General features: G+C 43.7%; 1 protein-coding gene across 13 annotated transcripts in view; it reads right to left on the bottom strand.

Annotated features, from left to right (window-relative positions):
- cfap54 (cilia and flagella associated protein 54) overlaps positions 1-22,796 on the bottom strand; it is a 482,407-nt gene that overhangs the window by 64,286 nt on the left and 395,325 nt on the right. For all 13 annotated transcript variants that reach the window (XM_072241335.1, XM_072241340.1, XM_072241339.1 and 10 more), the window contains one exon: positions 19,554-19,713. In XM_072241335.1, coding sequence (XP_072097436.1) covers positions 19,554-19,713 — 160 coding nt within the window. The remainder of the gene's footprint in view (positions 1-19,553; positions 19,714-22,796) is intronic.

Raw genomic sequence — 22,796 nt, 5'->3', positions numbered from 1 at the left:
ACCTCTGCATTAAATATCCCCAATGACTTGGCCTCCATAGCTGTGTCAATGAATTCCACAGATTCACCACCCTCCAGCTAAAGAAATTCTTCCTCATCTCTGTTCTAAATGGACGTCCCTCTATTCTGAGGCTGTACACTCTGGTGATAGACCCCCCCACCTCAACAAGCAGCCTCTGCATATCCACTCTAAATAGGTCTTTCTATATTCAATAGATTTCAATGAGATCCCCCCTAGTTCTTCTAAACTCCAGCAAGTACAGGGTCAGAGCCATAAAAAGTAAATCATATGTTAACCCTTTCAGGCCTGGAATATCTTGTGAACCTCCTCTGGACCCTTTACAATGTCAGCATATCATTTCTTAGATTAGGGGCACAAAACTGCTCACAATACTCCAAGTGCAATCTGACCAATGCCTAATAAAGTTTTAGCATTGCAACTTTGCTTTTATATTCTAATCCTCGCAAAATAAATATTATCATTGCATTTTCTTTCTTTACCGCTGACTGCAATCCTGCACAAGGACTCCCAAGTCCCCTTGCACCTCTGATTTTTGAATTTTCTCCCCAATTAAAAAATTGACTAGGCCTTCTTCCTTCTACCAAAGTGCATAATCATACACTTCCCCACACTAAGTTCCATTTTCCACTTCTTTGCCCATTCTCCTAATCTGTCTAAGTCCTTCTATAGACTCCCTGCTTCTTCAACACTACCTGCCCCTCCACTTACCATTGTATCATCTGCAAACTTACCCACAAAGACATCAATTCTGTCATCCAAATCATTGACGTATAATGTGAAAACAAGCGTCCCAACGTTGCCCTCTGTGAAACATAGCTAGTGTGGTACCTTGTCAAAGGCCTTCTGAAAATCCATGTAAACAACATCCACTAACTCTCCTTTGTCTATGTTGTCTGTTATTTTCCAGCAGTTTATCAGACAATATTTCCCCTTAAGGAAACCATGCTGACTTTGGCCTATTTTATCATATGCCTCCAAATTTCCTGAAAATTCATGCTTAATAATGGATTCCAATATCTTATCACAGAAGTCAGGCTGCCTGGCCTATAATTTCCTTTATTCTGCCTCCCTCCCTTCTTAAACAGGGTTTGACGTCTGCAATTTTCTAATTCTCTGGAACAATTCCAGAATGTAATGGTTCTTGAAAGATCACTACCAATGCCTCCACAAAGTCTTCAGCTACACCTTTCAGACTCTGATGTGTAGTCCATCTGGTCCAGATGACACCTACCTTCAGACCTTTCAGCTTCCCAAGCACGTTCTTCATAGTAATAGCAACCATATTCACTTCTTCCAGAGGCATTCTTGAAATTCTGGCATACATCTAGTGTCTTCCACAGTGAAGCCTGACACAAAATTTCACTCAACACACATAAAAAATGCTGGTGAACGCAGCAGGCCAGGCAGCATCTATAGGAAGAGGTACAGTCGACATTTCAGGCCGAGACCCTTCGTCAGGACTAACTGAAAGAAGAGATAGTAAGAGATTTGAAAGTGGGAGGGGAAGATCTGAAATGATAGAAGACAGGAGGGGGAGGGATGGAGCTAAGAGCTGGAAAGTTGATTGGCAAAAGGGATACGAGGCTGGAGAAGGGAGAGGATCATGGACGGGAGGCCTAGGGAGAAAGAAAGGGGGAGGGGGAGGGGAGCCCAGAGGATGAAGAGCAGGCAAGGAGTTATAGCGAGAGGGACAAAAAGAGACAGAGTAAAAAGCGGGAAAAATTATATAAATAATAAATAGATAAATAAATAAATAAATAAATAAGGGATGGGGTACGAAGGGGAGGTGGGGCATTAACGGAAGTTAGAGAAGTCAATGTTCATGCCATCAGGTTGGAGGCTACCCAGACGGAATATAAGGTGTTGTTCCTCCAACCTGAGTGTGGCTTCATCTTTACAGTAGAGGAGGCCGTGGATAGACATATCAGAATGGGAATGGGACGTGGAATTAAAATATGTGGCTACTGGGAAATCCTGCTTTCTCTGGCGGACAGAGTGTAGGTGTTCAGCGAAACGGTCTCCCAGCCTGCGTCCGGTCTCGCCAATATATAGAAGGCCACATCGGGAGCACCGGACGCAGTATATCACCCCAGCCGACTCACAGGTGAAGCGTTGCCTCACCTGGAAGGACTGTCTGGGGTCCTGAATGGTGGTGAGGGAGGAAGTGTAAGGGCATGGGTAGCACTTGTGCTCCACCTCCCTTTCATACCCCATCCCTTATTTATTTGTTTATTATTTTTTTTTTTCTTTTCCTTTTTTTCCTCTCTTTTTTCTCCCTCTGTCCCTCTCACTATAACTCCTTGCCCATCCTCTAGGCTTCCCCCCACCTTTCTTTCTCCCTAGGCCTCCCGTCCCATGATCCTCTCCCTTCTCCAGCCTCGTATCCCTTTTGCCAATCAACTTTCCAGCTCTCAGCTCCATCCCTCCCCCTCCTGTCTTCTCCTATCATTTCAGATCTCCCCCTCCCACTTTCAAATCTCTTACCATCTCTTCTTTCAGTTAGTCCTGATGAAGGGTCTCGGCCTGAAACGTCGACTGTTCTTAGAGATGCTTCCTGGCCTGCTGCGTTCACCAGCATTTTTTATGTGTGTTACTTGAATTTCCGGCATCTGCAGATTTCCTCGTGTTTGCGTTTACAAAATTTCATTCACCATTTCTTTGCTCCCCCCCCATTACTATTTCTGCAATTTCATTTTCCAGTAGGCTGATATCCACCCTCACCTCTCTTTTACTCTTTATATGGTTAAAAAAACTTTTGTGTCCCCTTTTAAATTATTGGCTAGCCTACTTTCAAATTTCATCTTTTCTCACCTTATGTCATTTTTAGTTGCTTCTGTTGGCTTTAAAAAGCTTCCCAATCCTCTAACTTCCCACTAACTTTTGCAATATTACAGGCCCTCTCTTTTAAGGCCTTAAGACATAAAAGCAGAATTAGGCCATTTAGTTCATCGAGTCTGCTCTTCCATTTCATGATGGCTGATTCATTTCCCTCTCAACCCCATTCTCCTACCATCATTCCATCCATGTCAACTTGCTGCCATCATCAACATCTGATAGTTTGTTAATTTTAAATTTTAATTTAGCCACATTAATGATAGATAAATATGTAGGCGCGATCTTTATGAGTCTGAAGGCAGTGAAGACTTGAATTCTAATCCTGCTACAAAACAGAAACTACAGAAAGTTCGTTCATACAATGTTACATACCTGGAGCATGGTTTTATTCCATTCTTGTCAGATCAGCGACACCCATGTGTTTATAGTAATGTCTAATGAAGCCATGAAACCATTAATTTTGCAGGAACACCTCCGTAAAAGACACCCTGAGAAGCTACTCAGTTCCAGAAGATGAAAGAAGCATTTGAAAAGCTTCGCATACTTGAGTCATTTGCCAAGAAAGCTAAAAATGACCTTGATAGTGGTCTCATTGCCTCTTGTAACATTTCCAGGATGATAGCAAAGTGTGGAAAATATCATACAGTTGGTGAAAGATTAATAATGCCTATTGTATCAGAAGCGCTCACTACTGTTCTCAAAATGGATACCAATTCCCCTTAGTAATAACTCTGTAGCTCATCATATTGACAAAATGTGTGAAGACATTGAGTATCAACTATGAACAGAGCCACAAAAAACAGAATTTGGGATACAACTGGATGAGTCAACTGTGCGAGACAATGAGACATTGCTAATGGCCTATGTATGGTTTATCAAAAATTAAAAAGTTTACGAAAAGATTCTCCTTGGTAAGAAGTTAAAAACAATCATCATCGGAGAATCAATCTATAATGAGCTCAAAATATATATTGAGAATAAATGTATTCTGATTAGAAACATAATTTCTTGTGCAACAAATGGAGAATTACATATAACAGTTCACCATGCTGGTAATTTATATAAAAAAGAAATTCCAAGTCTGTTTGCAATCCATTGTGTAATTCATCATCAACATCTCGCAGCCAAAAATCTCAGCCAGTGACTTTTTTCAAGCATGACTTAAGTAATATCTGCTATTAACAAAATTAAACCTCATCCAATAAATTGCAGATTATTTCGCCAGTTATGCCAAGATAACTATGAAGAGTTTGAACATTTGCTTCTTCACACTGAAGTGCATTGGCTGTCAAAAGGCTGCTGCTTAAAATGTTTATTTGATATTTTTGACACTGTGGTTGAACTTTTGCTCAAAGTCGACAAGAGCTTGGGAAACAAGATTGAACTTCTACGTGGAGATGTGGCATACCTTGCCGATCTGTATGACAAAATGAGCATTATAAATACGAAACTGTGGGGTGAGAATTTCAATTTCAGGCAAAAAGTGCAGTGTCCACTTTTATCAGAAAACTAGTAATATATAAGCAAAACATTGGGAGAAGAATGTTCTCACAGTTTCCCTGCATGGAACATACGGCGCTCTCTTTCACAGACAGTGATTTGCAAGAGTACCACTTACACCTGCAGTCACTGAAGAAGGATTTTCAGAATCAATTCAAGGATTTGAACGATCTGGGCATTCCAGACTGGGTAATTAACCCATTTCCTTGCAAGGTGGAAGAACAGGAAGAGAGCTTGCAAGAAGTTATCGAAATTCAGAATGATAAAAAAGCAAAAATGCTTTTCAAAAATGTCGGCTTTTGTGGTATTGGCTATACGGTCATATGGAGTTTCCTGGTCTTTGGAGAAAAGCCAATCTGCTCTTCATTGCATTTCCTTCCTCCTACCTTGTTGAAAGAGTCTTTAGTGCAGTGAACCACATACAGGTTTCCCCTGCCATCCGAAGGTAGAGCGTTCCTATGAAACGGTTCGTAAGCCGAAATGTCGTAAAGCAAAGAAGCAATTACCATTTATTTATACGGAAAAATTTTGCGAGCGTTCGCAGATCCAAAAATAACCTACCAAATCATGCCAAATAACACATAAAACCTAAAATAACAGTAACGTATAGTAAAAGCAGGAATGATATGATAAATACACAGCCTATATAAAGTAGAAATACTTTTCCACAATCATTGCCGGCACTGTTCTCCGAAGCGAAAATCTCAAGCAAGCGCTGTTGGCAAAAACACTCTCTCCAGTGACCTTCAAGCTACGAAACTGCCAAATCATACCAAATAACACATAAAAATACACAGCCGATATAAAGTAGAAATAATGTATGTACAGTGTAGTATCGCTTACCAGAATTGGGACAGCGCCGAGCACACTGATAATGGTGTGTTAGGTTGAGTCGTCACAGATTGGGGTGATGCAGTGGCCCCCACCCTCCGGGCAGCGAACCAATACTGATCCGCGAAGCATGCAAGGGTACAGCGGTAGCCGGGATACATCCGGCACACCTTTAAGAAAAAAGCCAAAATAAACATGCTAATTAATTACATGTCAGGTGACATCTAATTAATTAGCATGTTTATTTCGGCTTTTTTCTTTAAGATGTGCTGTGTGCCCCCCGGCTACCGCTGCATTCTCCGTGAATCGGTATTTGTCCGCGGCCTAGGTGTTGGGGTGGTGGGACACTGGGGTGTCATCTCGTCATCTGTTTCCATTAGAGCAGGCAGCTCATCTTCTCCTATGACCGCCCGCCTCGATGTTGAAGGTCAAGGTTCGTCGTCTGCTGTAGCTAATGTGGAAGGCTTGCTTGACTGCTGAGCCTCGTGCATTTTTCTATCATACAGTTCTTTGTAAGCACTCAAACCATCCTGAAAATATGCCCTAAACCGACATACCCTTTCAAAATTAAAGTCGTACTTTATCATTGCAGCGAAAATCTCACACAGTTGCTTCACTTTCGCTACTGCATTCGGTTTCGATTGTTATCCTTTGCTCTTCCAATTGCATCAGCTCTTCATCTATCAGTTCTTGGTCATGGGATGCCAAAACCTCTTCAACATCATATTCATCAACTTTCACAAGCCAAACTCACTTCATCCTTACTTCGTACACCACGATCAAAACGCTTAATTATGTCTAGTTTTACGCTAAGTGTAACACCCTTACAAGCTCTTTCAGGTTTTTCTGACACCTTAGAACTCATTTTGATAACGGCTGCTCACAGGCACGTGTTTAAGCAATGCTGGCGAGATTGCAGTTCTGAATCCGGGGGAGAGCGGCTGCTCAGGGCGCGCGCTGATTTTTTTCGTAACAGTGAAAACACCTTCTGTTAGCGAAAACAGGGTACTAATGTAGGTCTTTCGTAACAGTGAGGTTTCGTAAAGTGAACGTTCAAAAAGCGGGGGACACCTGTACTCACAAGAAACAGAAACTGGTTGTACATTGTTACACATGGCTTTTGCTGTCACAACTTGAACCAGGTATTTCAACTCCTGCTAAAAACCATCAGGCTCAAGGATCACATTGATATTGAAGTTGCATACAGCGCACAGGTACTGTGTAAGCTAGGTCGAAAGACAAATAAAAATTTGAAGCAGCATCATTTTTCTCATGTTAGCATATGTTAGACATATTTGTTACACTAGGGGGGTGGCTGAAAGTATATTGTGCCTAAAGAGAAATGCTGGCAAGTATGAATATGCTTTTGAGGGCATTGGGAAGTATGGAAGTATTTTAGAGGGGTGTTGGCATAAAGGAGGTTAGGAAATACTGATCTCAGCCTTTCAAAATTCGATAGGCTTCAATGAGATCTCATGTCCTTCTAAATTCCAGTAAGTAAAGGCTCAGAGCCAACAATTACTCTTTATAGAATAAGCCTTTCATTCCTGGAATTGTTCTTGTTAATCTCTTCCGAACCTTCTCCAATGTCAGCACATCACTTCTTAAATAAGGGGTCTTCAATTGCTCAGAATATTCCAAGTGAGGCCTCAGCAGAGCCTTTTAAAGCCTCAGCATTACATCCTTGCTTTTATACTCTAGTTCTCTTGAAATGAATGCTAATATTGCATTTGCCTTCCTCATCACTGACTCAATCTGCAAGTTAACCTTTAGGGAATCCTGCCCTCTCTTTTGCTTTTATGTTGATATTGACTTCCCTTGTCAGTCACGGTTGTGTCATCCTGCCTTTAGAATACTTCCTTTTTTTTTTGGATGTATTGGGGTGTATGGGGTGTCAGGGAGGGGTAGCACCTCTGGTGGGGGAACATGTCGCGTCCTTTTCAAGGCGGTTAGTCCACCCTTGGTCCCCACCTGGCACTCAGCTCTCACCTGTGGCTCCCCATAGCTATTTGCATGCGAAAGCAGCCACACCCCAGGCAGCGGCTTCGACAAGCTGGCTAAACCAGGTGAGGGTAGCCGACGGGTCTCAAACCCTCGGTGAGATAGGGAGTTGTCTATCCCAGCATGTGAAGACGGACTCCGGCGGATTAAGCGGACGAGACCAATCGTGGAACGTGTTGAGCACAAGACACAGAAGACGTCCTGGTCATCCACTGCGCCTAGTCCCATCTCCAGCCATCTCCACTCTTGTCTTACCACTGGATCCAGATGGGAATTGGGAAGAGAGAGTGAGGCTGACGCTGCTCAACTCTCCCTCACTTAAATCCAAATTACGCGCTAGTCTCGACACCATCATAATGCTGTCGAGGTCCTTATCAACGTCGACGATGTATGAATACATCTTGTACCTTCTGAACTTCTCCCAGAAACTCCAGCCATTGCTGCTCTGCCATTATTCCTGCTCATGCCTCTTTCCAATCAACTTTGGCCAGTGGTTCACTCATGGCTCTGTAATTCTATCTGACTTTAGCTTCTCCCTTGCAAATTTTAGGGTCATAAGCTGCTCTAAAAAGTCATCTTGTGGGCATGCTACAAATTTTCTCTCCTGGGATCCAACACCAACCTGATTTTCCAAATGTACCCACATGTTGAAATCCCCCATGTCTATTGTAATATTGCCCTTTTGACATACCTTTTCTATCTCCTGTTGTAATTTGTAGTCCACATCTTGGCTACTGTTTGGAGGTCTTTATATAAGTCCCATCAGGACTTTTTTACCTTTGCAGTTTCTTTACCCACAAAGATTTTATACTTTCCCATCCTATGTCACCTCTTTCTAAAGTTTTGATTTCATTTGTTACCAACAGAACAACACCACCCCCTCTGTCTACCTGCCTGTCCTTTCAATACAGTGTGCCTCCTTGAATGTTAAGATCCCAACTGTAATCTTGCTTCAGCAACGACTCAGCGATGCCCACAATGTCACACCTGCCAATCTCTAACTGCACAAGATCATCAACCGTATTCAGTATACTGCGTACACTTAAATAAAACACCTTCCGTCCTGTATCTGTCACCCTTTTTGATCTTGTCCCTCTTTTTCACTGCAACTCATCCCACTGACTGTAAATTTGCTCTATCATCTGCCTGTTCTTCCTGACAGTCTCACCACACACTGTCTATCACTCTGGCTTCCATCCCCCGCCAAATTAGTTTCAACACTCCCCAACAGCTCGAGCAAATCTGCCTTCAAGGAGATTGATTCCCCTCTGGTTCAAGTGTAACATGTCCCCTTTGTACAGGTCATACCTTAGCCAGGAGAGATCCAAATGATCCAGAAATCTGATACCTTATCCACTGCATTCATCTGTCAAATCATTCTATTGTTATTTTCAGTGGTGGGTTCCACAGGCAGCAATCCAGAGATTGCTACCCTGGAGGTCCTGCTTTTCAGCTTTCTACCTCGCTGCCTAAGTTCTCTCTCCAGGACTTCCTTGCTTTTCCTATCAATGTTGTTGGTGCCAATATGTATCAAAACTTCTGGCTGCTCACCCACCCCCTTTAGAATGTCATGGACCCAATCTGAGATGTCCCTGGCCCTGGAACCTGGGAGACAACATACCATCCCAGTGGCTCTATCGCATCCACAGTATCTCATATCTACTCCTCTAACAATGGAATTCCCTATCACTAATGCAGTCCTCTTCTCCTCTCCTTCCCTTTTAAGCCACAGTACCAGATTCGGAGCCAGAGATCCAATCACTGTGGCTATCCCCTCAGTAGTTCATCCATCACAATAGTATCCAAAACGTGATGCATTATTGAGAGAAATGGCCACAGTCTTCTCTGTGATGGATGCCCTTTTTACATCCCTCTACTGACAGACATCAATTTACCTGCATCCTGCAACTTAGAGGTGACTACCTCCTTATACCTCCTATCTATTATCTCCTCAGTTTCCCGATCGAGCCAAAGGTCATTGAGTTGCAACTCCAGTTCCTTAATACATTCTGTAAAGAGCTGCAAAGATGATGATGAAAGAGCTGCAGCTCAGTGCACCTGGTGCAGATGTGTTTATCCAGGAGGCTGGAAATCTCCCAGAATTTCCATAGCTCATATAATGAACACAACGCAGCCCGTGGCGCCATTCTCACTGCTCTAACTATGCACTAACAGATGAATAATGAAGAATAAAGAGGAAGAAAGAAGAAGAAAAAATTCACTCTATACTTACATCATCCAGGCCTGTTCTTGCCAATGCCTCCCCAGTCTAACACTGGTCCACTCACACAATGGCCACTCCTCTTGTCTCTACCTTATGTTGTTGCTTTTATGTTACTTTTGACTTCTCTTGTCAGCCTAAGCCAGTTGCATCATGCTCCCTTTAGAATACTTCGTCTTTTGTGGGATGTATCTATCCTGTGCCTTGCAAATTGCTCCCATAAACTCCAGTTATTGCCGTTCTGCCATCATCCCTGCTTGCGTTCCTATCCAATCAGGTTTGGCCAGTTCCTCTCTCATAACCCCATAACTCCATTTACCCTACTGTAATATCAGTTTTTATGATGTTGTTAAGGGATGACATTTGGCCAGAACACCAACACAACTTCAAAGTCTTGCCAAGAGATCTTTTATCCACGGACCGATTAGAGATAAAGGTGGGAAGATGTGCCTGGAGGCTTTAAAAGTGAGCGAGGTCCTCAATGAATACTTCTCTTCGGTATTCACCAATGAAAGGGAACTTGATGACGGTGAGGACAATATGAGTGAGGTTGATGTTCTGGAGCATGTTAATATTAAAGGAGAAGAGGTGTTGGAGTTGTTAAAATACATTAGGACGGATAAGTCCCCGGGGCCTGATGGAATATCCCCCAGGCTGCTCCACGAGACGAGGGAAGAGATTGCTGAGCCTCTGGCTAGGATCTTTATGTCCTCGTTGTCCACGGGAATGGTACCAGAGGACTGGAGGGAGGCGAATGTTGTCCCCTTGTTCAAAAAAGGTAGTAGGGATAGTCCGGGTAATTATAAACCAGTGAGCCTTACGTCTGTGGTGGGAAAGCTGTTGGAAAAGATTCTTAGATATAGGATCTATGGGTATTTAGAGAATCATGGTCTGATCAGGGACAGTCAGCATGGCTTTGTGAAGGGCAGATCGTGTCTAACAAGCCTGATAGAGTTCTTTGAGGAGGTGACCAGGCTTGGTCAGGTGAGGGTAGTGCAGTGGATGTGATCTACATGGATTTTAGTAAGGCATTTGACAAGGTTCCACACGGTAGGCTTATTCAGAAAGTCAGAAGGCATGGGATCCAGGGAGGTTTGGCCAGATGGATTCAGAATTGGCTCGCCTGCAGAAAGCAGAGGGTCATGGTGGAGGGAGTACATTTGGATTGGAGGGTTGTGATTAGTGGTGTCCCACAAGGATCGGTTCTGGGACCTCTACTTTTCGTGATTTTTATTAACGACCTGGATGAGGGGGTAGAAGGTTGGTTTGGCAAGTTTGCAGACGTCACAAAGGTTAGACCATAAGACCTTAAGACAAAGGAGCAGAAGTCAGCCCTTCGGCCCATCGAGTCTGCTCTGCCATTTTGTCATGAGCTGATCCATTCTCCCATTTAGTCCTACTCCCCTGCCAACCCTTGATGCCTGGCTGCTCAGATACCTATCAATCTCTGCCTTAAATACACCCAATGACTTGGCCTCCACTGCCGCCCATGGCAACAAATTCCATAGATTCACCACCCTCTGGCTAAAAAAATTTCTTCGCATCTCTGGCCTCCACTGCCGCCCATGGCAACAAATTCCATAGATTCACCACCCTCTGGCTAAAAAAATTTCTTCGCATCTCTGTCCTGAATGGGTGCCCTTCAATCCTTAAGTCATGCCCTCTTGTACTAGACTCCCTCATCACGGGAAACAACTTTGCCACATCCACTCTGTCCATGCCTTTCAACATTCAAAATGTTTCTATGAGGTTCCCCCTCATTCTTCTAAACTCCAAGGAATACAGTCCAAGAGCAGACAAATGTTCCTCATATGATAACCCTCTCATTCCCGGAATCATTCTAGTGAATCTTCTCTGCACCCTCTCCAATGTCAGCACATCCTTTTTTAAATAAGGAGACCAAAATTGCCCACAGTACTCCAAGCCAGGTCTTACCAGCGCCTTATAGAGCCTCAATGTCACATCCCTGCTCCTATACTCTATTCCTCTAGAAATGAATGCCAACATTGCATTCGCCTTCTTCACCACCGACTCAACCTGGAGGTTAACCTTAAGGGTATCCTGCAGGAGGACTCCCAAGTCCCGTTGCATCTCAGAACTTTGAATTCTCTCCCCATTTAAATAATAATCTGCCCATTTATTTCTTCTGCCAAAGTGCATACCCATACACTTTCCAACATTGTATTTCATTTTCCACTTCTTTGCCCATTCTTCTAATCTACCCAAGTCTCTCTGCAGACTCTGTTTCCTCAGCACTCCCAGCCCCTCCACCTATCTTCGTATCATCAGCAAACTTAGCTACAAAGCCATCTATTTCATAATCCAAATCGTTAATGTACAACGTAAAAGAAGTGGCCCCAACACAGACCCCTGTGGAACACCACTAGTAACCGGCAGCCAACCAGAATAGGATCCCTTTATTCCTACTCTCTGTTTCCTGCAAATCAGCCAATGCCCTATCCACAATTTCCCGTAATTCCATGGGCTCTTATCTTGTTAAGTAGCCTCATGTGCGGCACCTTGTCAAAGGCCTTCTGAAAATCCAAATATACAACATCCACTGCATCTCCCTTTCTAGCCTACTTGTAATTTCCTCAAAAAATTGTAATTGGTTTGTCAGGCAGGATTTTCCTTTAAGGAAACCATGCTGAGTTCTGCCTATCTTGTCATATGCCTCCAGGTACTCTGTAACCTCATCCTTGACAATCGACTCCAACAATTTCCCAACCACCGATGTCAAGCTAACAGGTCTATAATTTCCTTTTTGCTTTCTTGCCCCCTTCTTAAATAGAGGAGTGACATTTGCAATCTTCCAGTCCTCTGGAACCATGCCAGAATCTGTCGACTTTTGAAAGATCATCATTAATGCCTCCGCAATCTCCACAGCTACTTCCTTCAGAACATGAGGGTGCATTCCATCTGGTCCGGGAGATTTAACTACCTTTAGACTATTCAGCTTCCTGAGTACTTTCTCTGTTGTAATTGTGACTGCGCACACTTCTCTTCCCTGCCACCCATATTCTTTTACTCTTTATATACTTGAAAAAGTGTTTGGTATCCTCTTTGATATTATTTGCTAGCTTCCTTTCATAGTTCCTCTTTTCCCTCTTAATGACCTTCTTAATTTCCTTTTGCAAGCTTTTAAAAACTTCCCAATCCTCTGTCTTCCCACTAATTTTTGCCTCGTTGTATGCCCTCTCCTTTGCTTTAACTTTGGCTTTGACTTCTCTTGTCAACCACGGTTGCATCCTTTTTCCATTCGAAAATTTCTTCTTTTTTGGAATAATTTCACAGTGAACTCAATCATGTTATGATCACTGGCTCCTAAAGGTTCCTTCACCTCAATCTCTCTAATCACCTCCGGTTCATTACACAATACCCAATCCAGTACAGCTGATCCCCTAGTGGGCTCAACAACAAGCTGTTCTAAAAAGCCATCTCGCAGACATTCTACAAATTCTCTCTCTTAAGATCCAGTGCCGACCTGATTTTCCCAATTCACTCGCATGTTAAAATCCCGCACAATTATCATAACACTGCCCTCCTGACAAGCCTTTTCTATTTCCTTTTGTAATTTGTAGTCCACATCACTGCAGCTGTTTGGAGGCCTATAAATAACTGCCATCAGGGTCCTTTTACCCCTGTGATTTCTTAGCTCAATCCATAAAGATTCTGCACCTTCCGATCCTCTATCACCTCTTTCTAATGATTTGATATCATTTCTTACCAATAAAGCCACACCTCCCCCTCTGCCTACCTTCCTATCCTTCCGATACACTGTGTATCCTTGGACGTTCAGCTCCCAGAGATATGCATCCTTTAGCCACGTTTCAGTGATGGCCACAATGTCATACCTGCCAATCTGTAGCTGTATGACAAGATCATCCACCTTATTCCTTATGCTGCGTGCATTTAACTATAACACCTTAAGACCAGTATTTGGTACTTTTCTCTTTGATTGCACTGCAACTCATCCCAATGGCTACAATTTTGCCCCATCACCTGCCTGTCTTTCTTGATGTCTTTACTGCTCACTATCTTAGATTTATTTCTGTTTTCCCCTTCGTCCGCTCTAACATTCCGGTTCCCATCCCCCTGCCAAATTACACCTCCCTAAGCCCTCCCTAACAGCTCTATTAAACCTTCCCGCCAGGATACTGGTCCCCTTCGGGTTCAGGTGTAACCTGTCCATTTTGAACAGGTCATACTTCCCCCAGAAGAGATCCCAATTATCCAAGAATCTGAAGCCCTGCCCCCTGCACCAGTCTCTCAGCCACACATTCATCTGCCGGATCCTACTATTCTTGCCCTCGCTAGCACATGGCACAGGTAGCAATCCCGAGATTACTACCCTGGAGGTCCTGCTTCTCAGCTTCCTTCCTAACTCCTGGAAATCTCTCTTCAGGACCTCCTCCCTTCTCCTATCTATGTCATTGGTACCAACATGTACCAAGACAACTGGCTGCTCGCCCTCTCCCTTCAGAATATTCTGGACTCGATCCAAGACATCCCGTACCCTGGCACCTGGGAGGCAACACACCATGCGGGTATCTCTGTCAGGCGCACAGAATCTCCTGTCTGTTCCCCTGACTATGGAATCCCCTATGACTACCGCATTCCTCTTCTCCCGCCTTCCCTCCTGCCCAACAGCACCAGGCTCAATGCCAGAGACCCGGTCACCGTGGGCATCCCCTGTCAGGTCATTCCCCTCAACAGCATCCAGAACAAGATACTTGTTGTTGTGGGGGGGGGGGGGGGGCAGCCACAGGTGTGCTCTCCACTATCCGGGCATTTCCCTTCCCTCTCCTGACAGTCACCCAGTTTTCTGACCCCTGTAGGTTAGGGATGACTACCTCCCTGTAGCTCCTGTCTATCACCTCTTCACTTTCCCTGATAAGCAGTAGGTCATCAAGCTGCAGCTCCAGATCCCTAACACGGTCTCTGAGGAGCTGCATCTCGGTGCACCTGGCGCAGATGTGGCCATCAGGGAGGCTGGAGGTCTCCCAGGATTCCCACATCTGACACCCTGAACAAAGCACTAACCCTGCAGGCATGCTATCTAATTATACAGGAATGAAACAGGAGAAATAAGTCTACTCACCCACTTAACCTCACCAAACAGACGAACTTTTTAAACCGTTAGCTCGTACCATTAACTGTGTGAGCCCTACTGTTCCCGTCCGTCTGGGCCAATTCACCAAGGGGAGCAAAAAGAGCTGGTGCCTCGCTCTCGCCTCTTCCCGTTACCGCCGAAGCCTGTTGAAGCCAAAGCCCCACACTCTGCTACCACTTACTCCGCAGCCCGCTGTATAGGGCGGTCTCCTTTTTAAACTCTCCGCGCTGTCCTGTCTACGTCATGCGCCCGTGCGTTCTCGTCCTTCTTGCACTCAAAGAAGTTTTTAAAAAAACTGCCTTCCTTCAGAATTCAGCTCCCACGCCGCTCTGCTTGTCCCGATCCAAAAGAAAGCCGTTGGAAGTAACCTTCCTTTTTAAACTCTCCGCGCTGTCTTATCTACGTCACGCGCCTACACAGTCTCGACCTTCTTGCACTCGAAGAAGTTTTTAAAAAAACTGCCTTCCTTCAGAATTCAGCTCCCACGCCGCTCTACTTGTCCCGATCCAAAAGGTTGGTGGTGTTGTAGATAGTGTAGAGGATTGTCAAAAATTGCAGAGAGACATTGATAGGATGCAGGAATGGGCTGAGAAGTGGCAGATGGAGTTCAACCCGGAGAAGTGTGAGGTGGTACACTTTGGAAGGACAAACTCCAAGGCAGAGTACAAAGTAAATGGCAGGATACTTGGTAGTGTGAAGGAGCAGAGGGATCTGGGGGTACACGTCCACAGATCCCTGAAAGTTGCCTCACAGGGAGATAGGGTAGTTAAGAAAGCTTATCGAGTGTTAGCTTTCGTAAGTCGAGGGATAGAGTTTAAGAGTCGCGGGGTAATGATGCAGCTCTATAAAACTCTGGTTAGGCCACACTTGGGAGTACTGTGTCCAGTTCTGGTCGCCTCACTAAAGGAAGGATGTGGAAGCATTGGAAAGGGAACAGAGGAGATTTACCAGGATGCTGCCTAGTTTAGAAAGTATGCATTATGATCAGAGCTAGGGCTTTACTCTCTGGAGAGGAGGATAAGAGGAGACATGATAAACATTTCACAAGACAAAGGAGCAGAAGCAGGCCATTCGGCCCATCGAGTCTGCTCTGCAGCTCCCCCATGAGCTAAACTATTCACCCATCTAGTTCCAATTTCCGGCTTTTTCCCCATATCCCTTGATACCCTGACTAATTAGATACCTGTCAATCTCCTCTTTAAACACCGTCAATGATCGGGCCTCCATAGCTGTATGTGGCAACGAATTCCACAAATCCATGACCCTCTGGCTAAAAAAATTTCTCCTCATCTCTGTTTTAACTGGGTACCCTGTAATTCTAAGACTATGGCCTCTTGTCCTGGACTCACCCACCAAGGGAAATAACCTTTCCACATCTACTCTGTCCAACCCTTTCAACATTCGAAATGTTTCTATGAGATCCCCTCTCATTCTTCTATACTCTAATGAATACAGTCCAAGAGCCAACAAACGCTCCTCATACGTTAGCCCCTGCATTCCAGGAATCATCCTCGTAAATCTCCTCTGAACTCTCTCCAACATCAGTACATCCTTTCTAAGATAGGGGGCCCAAAACTGCACACAGTATTCCAAATGAGGTCTCACGAATGCCCCAGAGAGCCTCATCAACACCTTCTTACTCTTATACACTGTTCCTCTTGAAATGAATGCCAACATAGCATTCGCTTTCCTTACCGCCGATCCAACTTGGTGGTTAACCTTTAGGGTATCCTGCACGAGGACCCCCAAGTCCCTTTGCACATGATAGAGGTATACAAGATATTAAGAGGAATAGATAGAGTGGACAGCTAGCACCTCTTCCCCAGGGCACCGCTGTTCAATACAAGAGGATGTGGCTTTAAGGTAAGGGGTGGGAAGTTCAAGGGGGATATTAGAGGAAGGTTTTTTTACTCAGAGAGTGGTTGGTGCGTGGAATGCACTGCCTGAGTCAGTGGTGGAGGCAGATACACTCATGAAATTTAAGAGACTACTAGACAGGTATATGGAGGAATTTAAGGTGGGGGGTTATATGGGAGGCAGGGTTTGAGGGTCGGCACAACACTGTGGGCCGAAGGGCCTGTACTGTGCTGTACTATTCTATGTTCTATGTTATATGTTAACTGGAAAAAGCCAGCAGAGCCATTGTTTAACATACCATTTGAAAGATAGCACCTGCAATAGTGGAGAATTCTCATGTTTCATGGTTGAGGCTCTGGAACAGCAGTAAATATACAAACTGCTACCAAGTGGACATGGTTGACATGTAGATACCGTTGGGGAGAGCGTGTAAGTGAGCCAGGATTCTACCCCAGCGCTGTGCAATGGCTCTCACTGATTAGTAGAATGCAGGGACAGCACCTCACCATTAATTTTTCCCTTTGCATTCAGTTTGATACCAAAGCCTCTCTCTTTGATCCAACCAGTTCTATGAAGTACAAACAACTGAGTGGTTTATTTCCTCACTGACTAATATACTTACATAACAAATCACAAGATTAACTCCAAAACAGTTTGGTTAATCTTCAATCCAAGAATTTTGATTATGTCTGGAAATACCTAACAGTTAATCAAAGGAGGTGATGTGAGCGACATAATGGTGTTTTAAGAATCAAGGTGAGGAAGAGGGTTTAAGGTTGCGCAACTTATGTATTAGTGGTAATATATATATATATATAAATGCTGGAAATACTCAGCAGTTATCTGTGGGAGCAGAAACAGAGCTAAAATCTCACGTTGAAGATTCTTCCTCTGAACTGATATAAAATGGAGGGTGGGGGAGGAGGATGTCTCGGATCGGATAAAACGAGGGTGACAATGGGGATATGTTGTAGGGTTATCTGTGAATGGGAACAGATAGAGACCAAGAATATAGAGTAAAAGAAGTTCAACAGAAGAATGAAGGAGTTGCAAAATGAGGATCAGAGGGATCTTGGGGTCCGAGTCCATAGGACACTCAAAGCAGCTGCGCAGGTTGACCCTGTGGTTAAGAAGGTATACTGTGTATTGGCCTTCATCAATCGTGGAATTGAATTTAGGAGCCGAGAGGTAACGTTGCCGCTATATAGGACCCTGGTCAGACCCCGCTTGGAATACTGTGCTCAGTTCTGGTCGCCTCACTACAGGAAGGATGTGGAAACCATAGAATGGGTGCAGAGGAGATTTACAAGGATGTTGCCTGGATTGGGGAGCATGTCTTATGAGAATAGGTTGAGTGAACTCGGCCTTTTCTCCTTGGAGTGACAGAGGATGAGAGGTGACCTGATAGGGGTGTATAAGTTGATGAGAGGTATTGATCAAGTGGATAGTCAGAGGCTTTTTCCCGGGGCTGAAATGGCTGCCACAAGAGGGCACAGGTTTAAGGTGCTTGGGAGCAGGTACAGAGGAGATGTCAGGGGTAAGTTTTTTACACAGAGAATGGTGAGTGTGTGGAATGGGCTGCCGGCGATGGTGGTGGAGGCGGATACGATAGGGTCTTTTAAAGAAACTTTTGGATAGGTACATGGAGCTTAGAAAAATAGAGGGCTATGGGTAACTCTAGTAATTTCTAAGGCAGGGACATGTTCGGCACAACTTTGTGGGCCGAAGGGCCTATATTGTGCTGTAGGTTTTCTATGTTTCTATGTAAAATGTAGAGCAGGTCAGCTGAGCATGTCCACCACTCCAAAAGTGGTAAGAAAAAGAGAAAAAGAACAAACAAGCTAAGTGAATACCACAGAAGTCAAGTTACCTGAAGTTGTGGAATTCAAGATGAAGTCTATAAATTCCAGTACACCCAAGTAGAAAAGGGGGTGCAGTAACTGTTCCTATTCACTTATTGATCAGTTAAAAAATACACGTGGACTAAGATGTTAACTGTCCTGTGGGATCATCAGTTGATCTTCCACCTGTCTTCAGGAGTTTCAGCCCGCTTATGATCAAGACTCCCTCGAGGTGGTGGGCCAGCAGTGCTAAAGCACCACCTCCCACTGGTGAGCTTAAAAACCTGGCATCTGCCTCTATCAGAGTTGTTGGTCACTTCCATCCAACAGATAGTCTGCTCTTCAGGTGTCTATGCAACTACTGAAGGGTTTGCAAGATATGTATACACTGTCTGACTATCTGCCCCTCTGGACATACTTGGTCCACACCCATGCTGATCCTTTCTCTGCTGCCTCAGCCACAGCCCTGCTGGTTGATTTAATCCCTCTTTTAGTGAAGCCAAGGTCACGCAGCCACTTCTGGAAAGTGAACGTAATAAGCCCATGCAGCCCACTTCGAATGGATAGCATGAGACCTTCCACCCTCTGTCTCTGCACTCTGATCTTAATTCTGCATACTTGGTTAACTTGCGCTCATGGGCTTCATCGATGTTGTCTTCCCAGGGGACTGTGAGTTCACCAATAACCACTTCTGCTGGTGTCAGACCATACGATTATATCTGGATGCAATGTGGTGAAAGCTATTTGCTCCGGGAAACTGCCTTTCCCATCCAGATCGGCCTTGACACACCAATCATTGGCTGAAGAAAGTATGCTTGATCGTGAGCCTGTGCTGTACACCCTTGACTTGGAGCCTTCTTTCACAAATGATATGCCATGTTCTGTGCAACATGAGCATAATGTTGTTTACATTTTATCCCCTTAATTACATCAGTTTTAATCTTTGAGAGACAACGTCCTACCCTGTAGTCTTTGCAACTGAATAAGCTTTTGTTTCCTAACCAGTTCTGACAAAAGATCTTTGACCTAAAACATTAACTCTGTTTCTCTTCCCATAGATGTTGACTGTCCTACTGAGTATTTCCAACATTTTGTTTTTCCTTTTATTTTGACGTGTTTTAGGAGAGTTGCTGGTGTTCTTACAATCAGTAAGTAAGGTTAATAATAAATGTTGCCTCCAAAGGGAAAAGACTGAAACCAGATAACTTTGCATCTACCCTAAAAATCATGTTTATAGAAGTGCAACTCTGATACAGGAGTAATGCAACAGGGCAGGCATAGTATCTAAGTCTCTTTATAGCACCAACCATACTGAAAATTACTGTATGCTTACCTTTCTTTTGGTCTGTTTCGGAACTAACAGTAATCCTGATTTCACAACCAGTTTGTTATCCAGTTGGTTGTGTCTAAGGCTGTTCTCAGTTTCTTTGTCATCTTCGTCAGAAAGGTGGAAATATAACAAGACAAGTTCCAAATATGCCTGCCTTATCAGCCTACAAGATACACACAAAAAATTATCCCATGTTATTCCTTTTATAAGTAATGCTTGAATTCCTTATAATATGCAGGCACAGCAAGCAATTAGAAATGCTAATATTACAGTATGTTGAACTTACAGCAAAAGGTTTTGACAACAAAAGTAACGACTGCATCAGGAATAATGTGTGCAAGTTTGATTACCCATCTACACGGAGTAGCAAGTTCAACCAGATTGATTCCTATGAACGCAAACATGAGGAAATCTGCAGATGCTGGAATTTCAAGCAACACACATAAAAGCTGCTGGGGAACGCAGCAGGCCAGGCAGCATCTCTAGGAAGAGGTACAGTCGACATTTCAGGCTGAGACCCTTCATCAGGACCAACTGAAAGAAGAGATAGTAAGCTAGTAGTAGGGGTTAAATCAGGGAAATGGTGAAATGAGAGATCAGCATGAGATAACTGAATAATGGAGCAAGTGTGATGAGGTAAATGGCTTCTCCAGCTTCTATTTCTTAAATTCCTGGGTCAGAACCCTCACTGATCCATATAATACTGCCACTAACCAACTCAACATTCCTGATGAAGGGCCTCGGCCTGAAACATCGACTGCACTCTTTTCCATAGATGCTGCCTGAACTGCTGAGTTCCTTGACGATTTTGTGTGTGTTGCTTGGACTTCCAGCATCTGCAGATTTTCTCTTGTTTACAACTCAACGATCTTTCCTGTGTTCTCATATGCCCTTTCTCATTGACATACTACTCTTGAAATGGCACAAAAGCAGTGGGAAAATGCATTTTTTAAAAAAGCACTTAGTTACAAGGAGAGGGCAGATATCGTTGAGTGAATGCATACATGTGGAAAATAAACAATCTCAGGAGCACAATCTGTAGTTCCCTGACAGTGGCAACTTATATAGGGTGGTAAAGAAGGCATTGCTCATAAATGCTCATCTTTATCTGAGGAGACATTAAACTGGTATGTCATATTGCAGATGTATAAAACTTTAGTTGGGCTACATTTGGAATACTGTGCGCAATTCTGGTTGCCTTATTACAGGAAAGATGTGGAGATTTTGGAAAGGGTGAAGAAGGGATTCACCAGGATGGCACCTGGACTGGATACTAGTAAGTGTAAGGGGAAGTTGGACAAACTTTGATTGTTTTCTTTGAAGTGTCATAAGCTGAGGGGTGACCTGAAAGTAGTACATAAAATTATGAGAGGCATAGAAGATCAGAATCTTTATTCCAGGTTGGAAACATCAAATACTACAGATGTTTGGTTTATGATGAGAGGGGGAAAGTTTAAATGGAAGTTTAAAAGAAATTTTAAAAGGCAAGTTTTATTTCATATACAAAGGGTGCTATGTATCAGGAAGGAGAAAGGGAAGAAGCAGATACATTTAATAAAGTACTAGACAACAAGGTGACCCGTTGGGGCACCCTTTGAGGGAAAGGTAGTGCAGTCTGATGTGACCAGAATGTACACTAAATTTTCCTGAATGCTATTGGTATCGCTTTACTTTGGAAACTGAAATAGAAAACCTCAGTTTATTAACGAAGGATGATGCATAGCAAAGCAAATATAGCTCCTCCTCGTTTAAAGAAGAACACTTTTGATGGCATCATTTCTGGTTTATCTGCCACTCTTGTGTCTCTCGTTGTCATTCTGGAGACGTGCAGTCCTTTCATCCCCCGTCTCTTCATCTCTTCTGCTGTTTGTTGTTTGTCTCTGATCCTGGAGATGTGCATGCCTCTCCTCCTCTGTCTCTTCTTCTCTCATCTTTTTTTGTCCTGACACTTTGATCCTGGAGTCATGTGGCCCTGGCCTCATTCAATTCTTGCTCTCTCCCTCTCCTTGCCATTTCCCGACAACATTTGGCGTAATCTCTTGACCATAATGTCCCCTTTCCCTTTCCACATGGCATAATTAGGCTGACCATTTTTTTCACCCCAATGCTGGATAGAAGATACCATATAACCATAACCATATAACAGTTACAGCACGGAAACAGGCCATCTCGGACCTTCTAGTCCGTGCTGAACTCTTACTCTCACCTAGTCCCACCAACCCGCACTCAGCCCATAACCCTCCATTCCTTTCCTGTCTGTATAGCTGTCCAATTTAACTTTAAATGACAATATCAAACCTGCCTCAACCACACAGCTACCACTCTCTGAGTAAAGAAGTTCCCTCTCATGTTACCCCTAAACTTTTGCCCTTTAACTCTCAACTCATATCCTCATTTGAATCTCCCCCACTCTCAATGGAAAAAGCCTATCCACGTCAACTCTATCTATCCCCCTCATAATTTTAAATACCTCTATCAAGTCCCCCCTCAACCTTCTACGTTCCAAAGAATAAAGACCCAACTTGTTCAACCTTTCTCTGTAACTTAGGTGATGAAACCCAGGTAACATTCTAATAAATCTTCTCTGTACTCTCTCTATTTTGTTGATGACTTTCCTATAATTCGGTGACCAAACTGTACACAGTACTCCAAATTTAGCCTCACCAATGCCTTGTACAATTTCAACATTACATCCCAACTCCTATATTCAATGCTCTGATTTATAAAGGCCAGCATACCAAAAGCTTTCTTCACCACCCTATCCACATGAGATCCCACCTTCAGGGAACTATGCACCATTATTCCTAGATCCCTCTGTTCTACTGCATTCTTCAATGCCCTACCATTTACCATGTATGTCCTATTTTGATTAGTCCTACCAAAATGTAGCATCTCACATTTATCAGCATTAAACTCCATCTGCCATCTTTCAGCCCACTCTTCTAACTGGCCTAAATCTCTCTGCAAGTTTTGAAAACCTACTTCATTATCCACAACTCCACCTATCTTAGTATCATCTGCATACTTACTCATCCATTTACCACCCCATCATCCAGATCATTTATATATACGACAAACAACAATGGACCCAGTACAGATCCCTGAGGCACACCACTAGTCACCGGCTTCCAACCTGACAAACAGTTATCCACCACACTCTCTGTCGTTTCCCATCCAGCCACTGCTGAATCCATTTTACTACTTCAATATTAATACCTAACGATTGAACCTTCCTAAATAACCTTC

The sequence above is a fragment of the Mobula birostris genome, chromosome 23 (genome assembly GCF_030028105.1).
Source record: "Mobula birostris isolate sMobBir1 chromosome 23, sMobBir1.hap1, whole genome shotgun sequence".
Taxonomy (NCBI): Eukaryota; Metazoa; Chordata; class Chondrichthyes; order Myliobatiformes; family Myliobatidae; genus Mobula; species Mobula birostris.
This window is presented reverse-complemented; position numbering and strand designations above follow the sequence as displayed.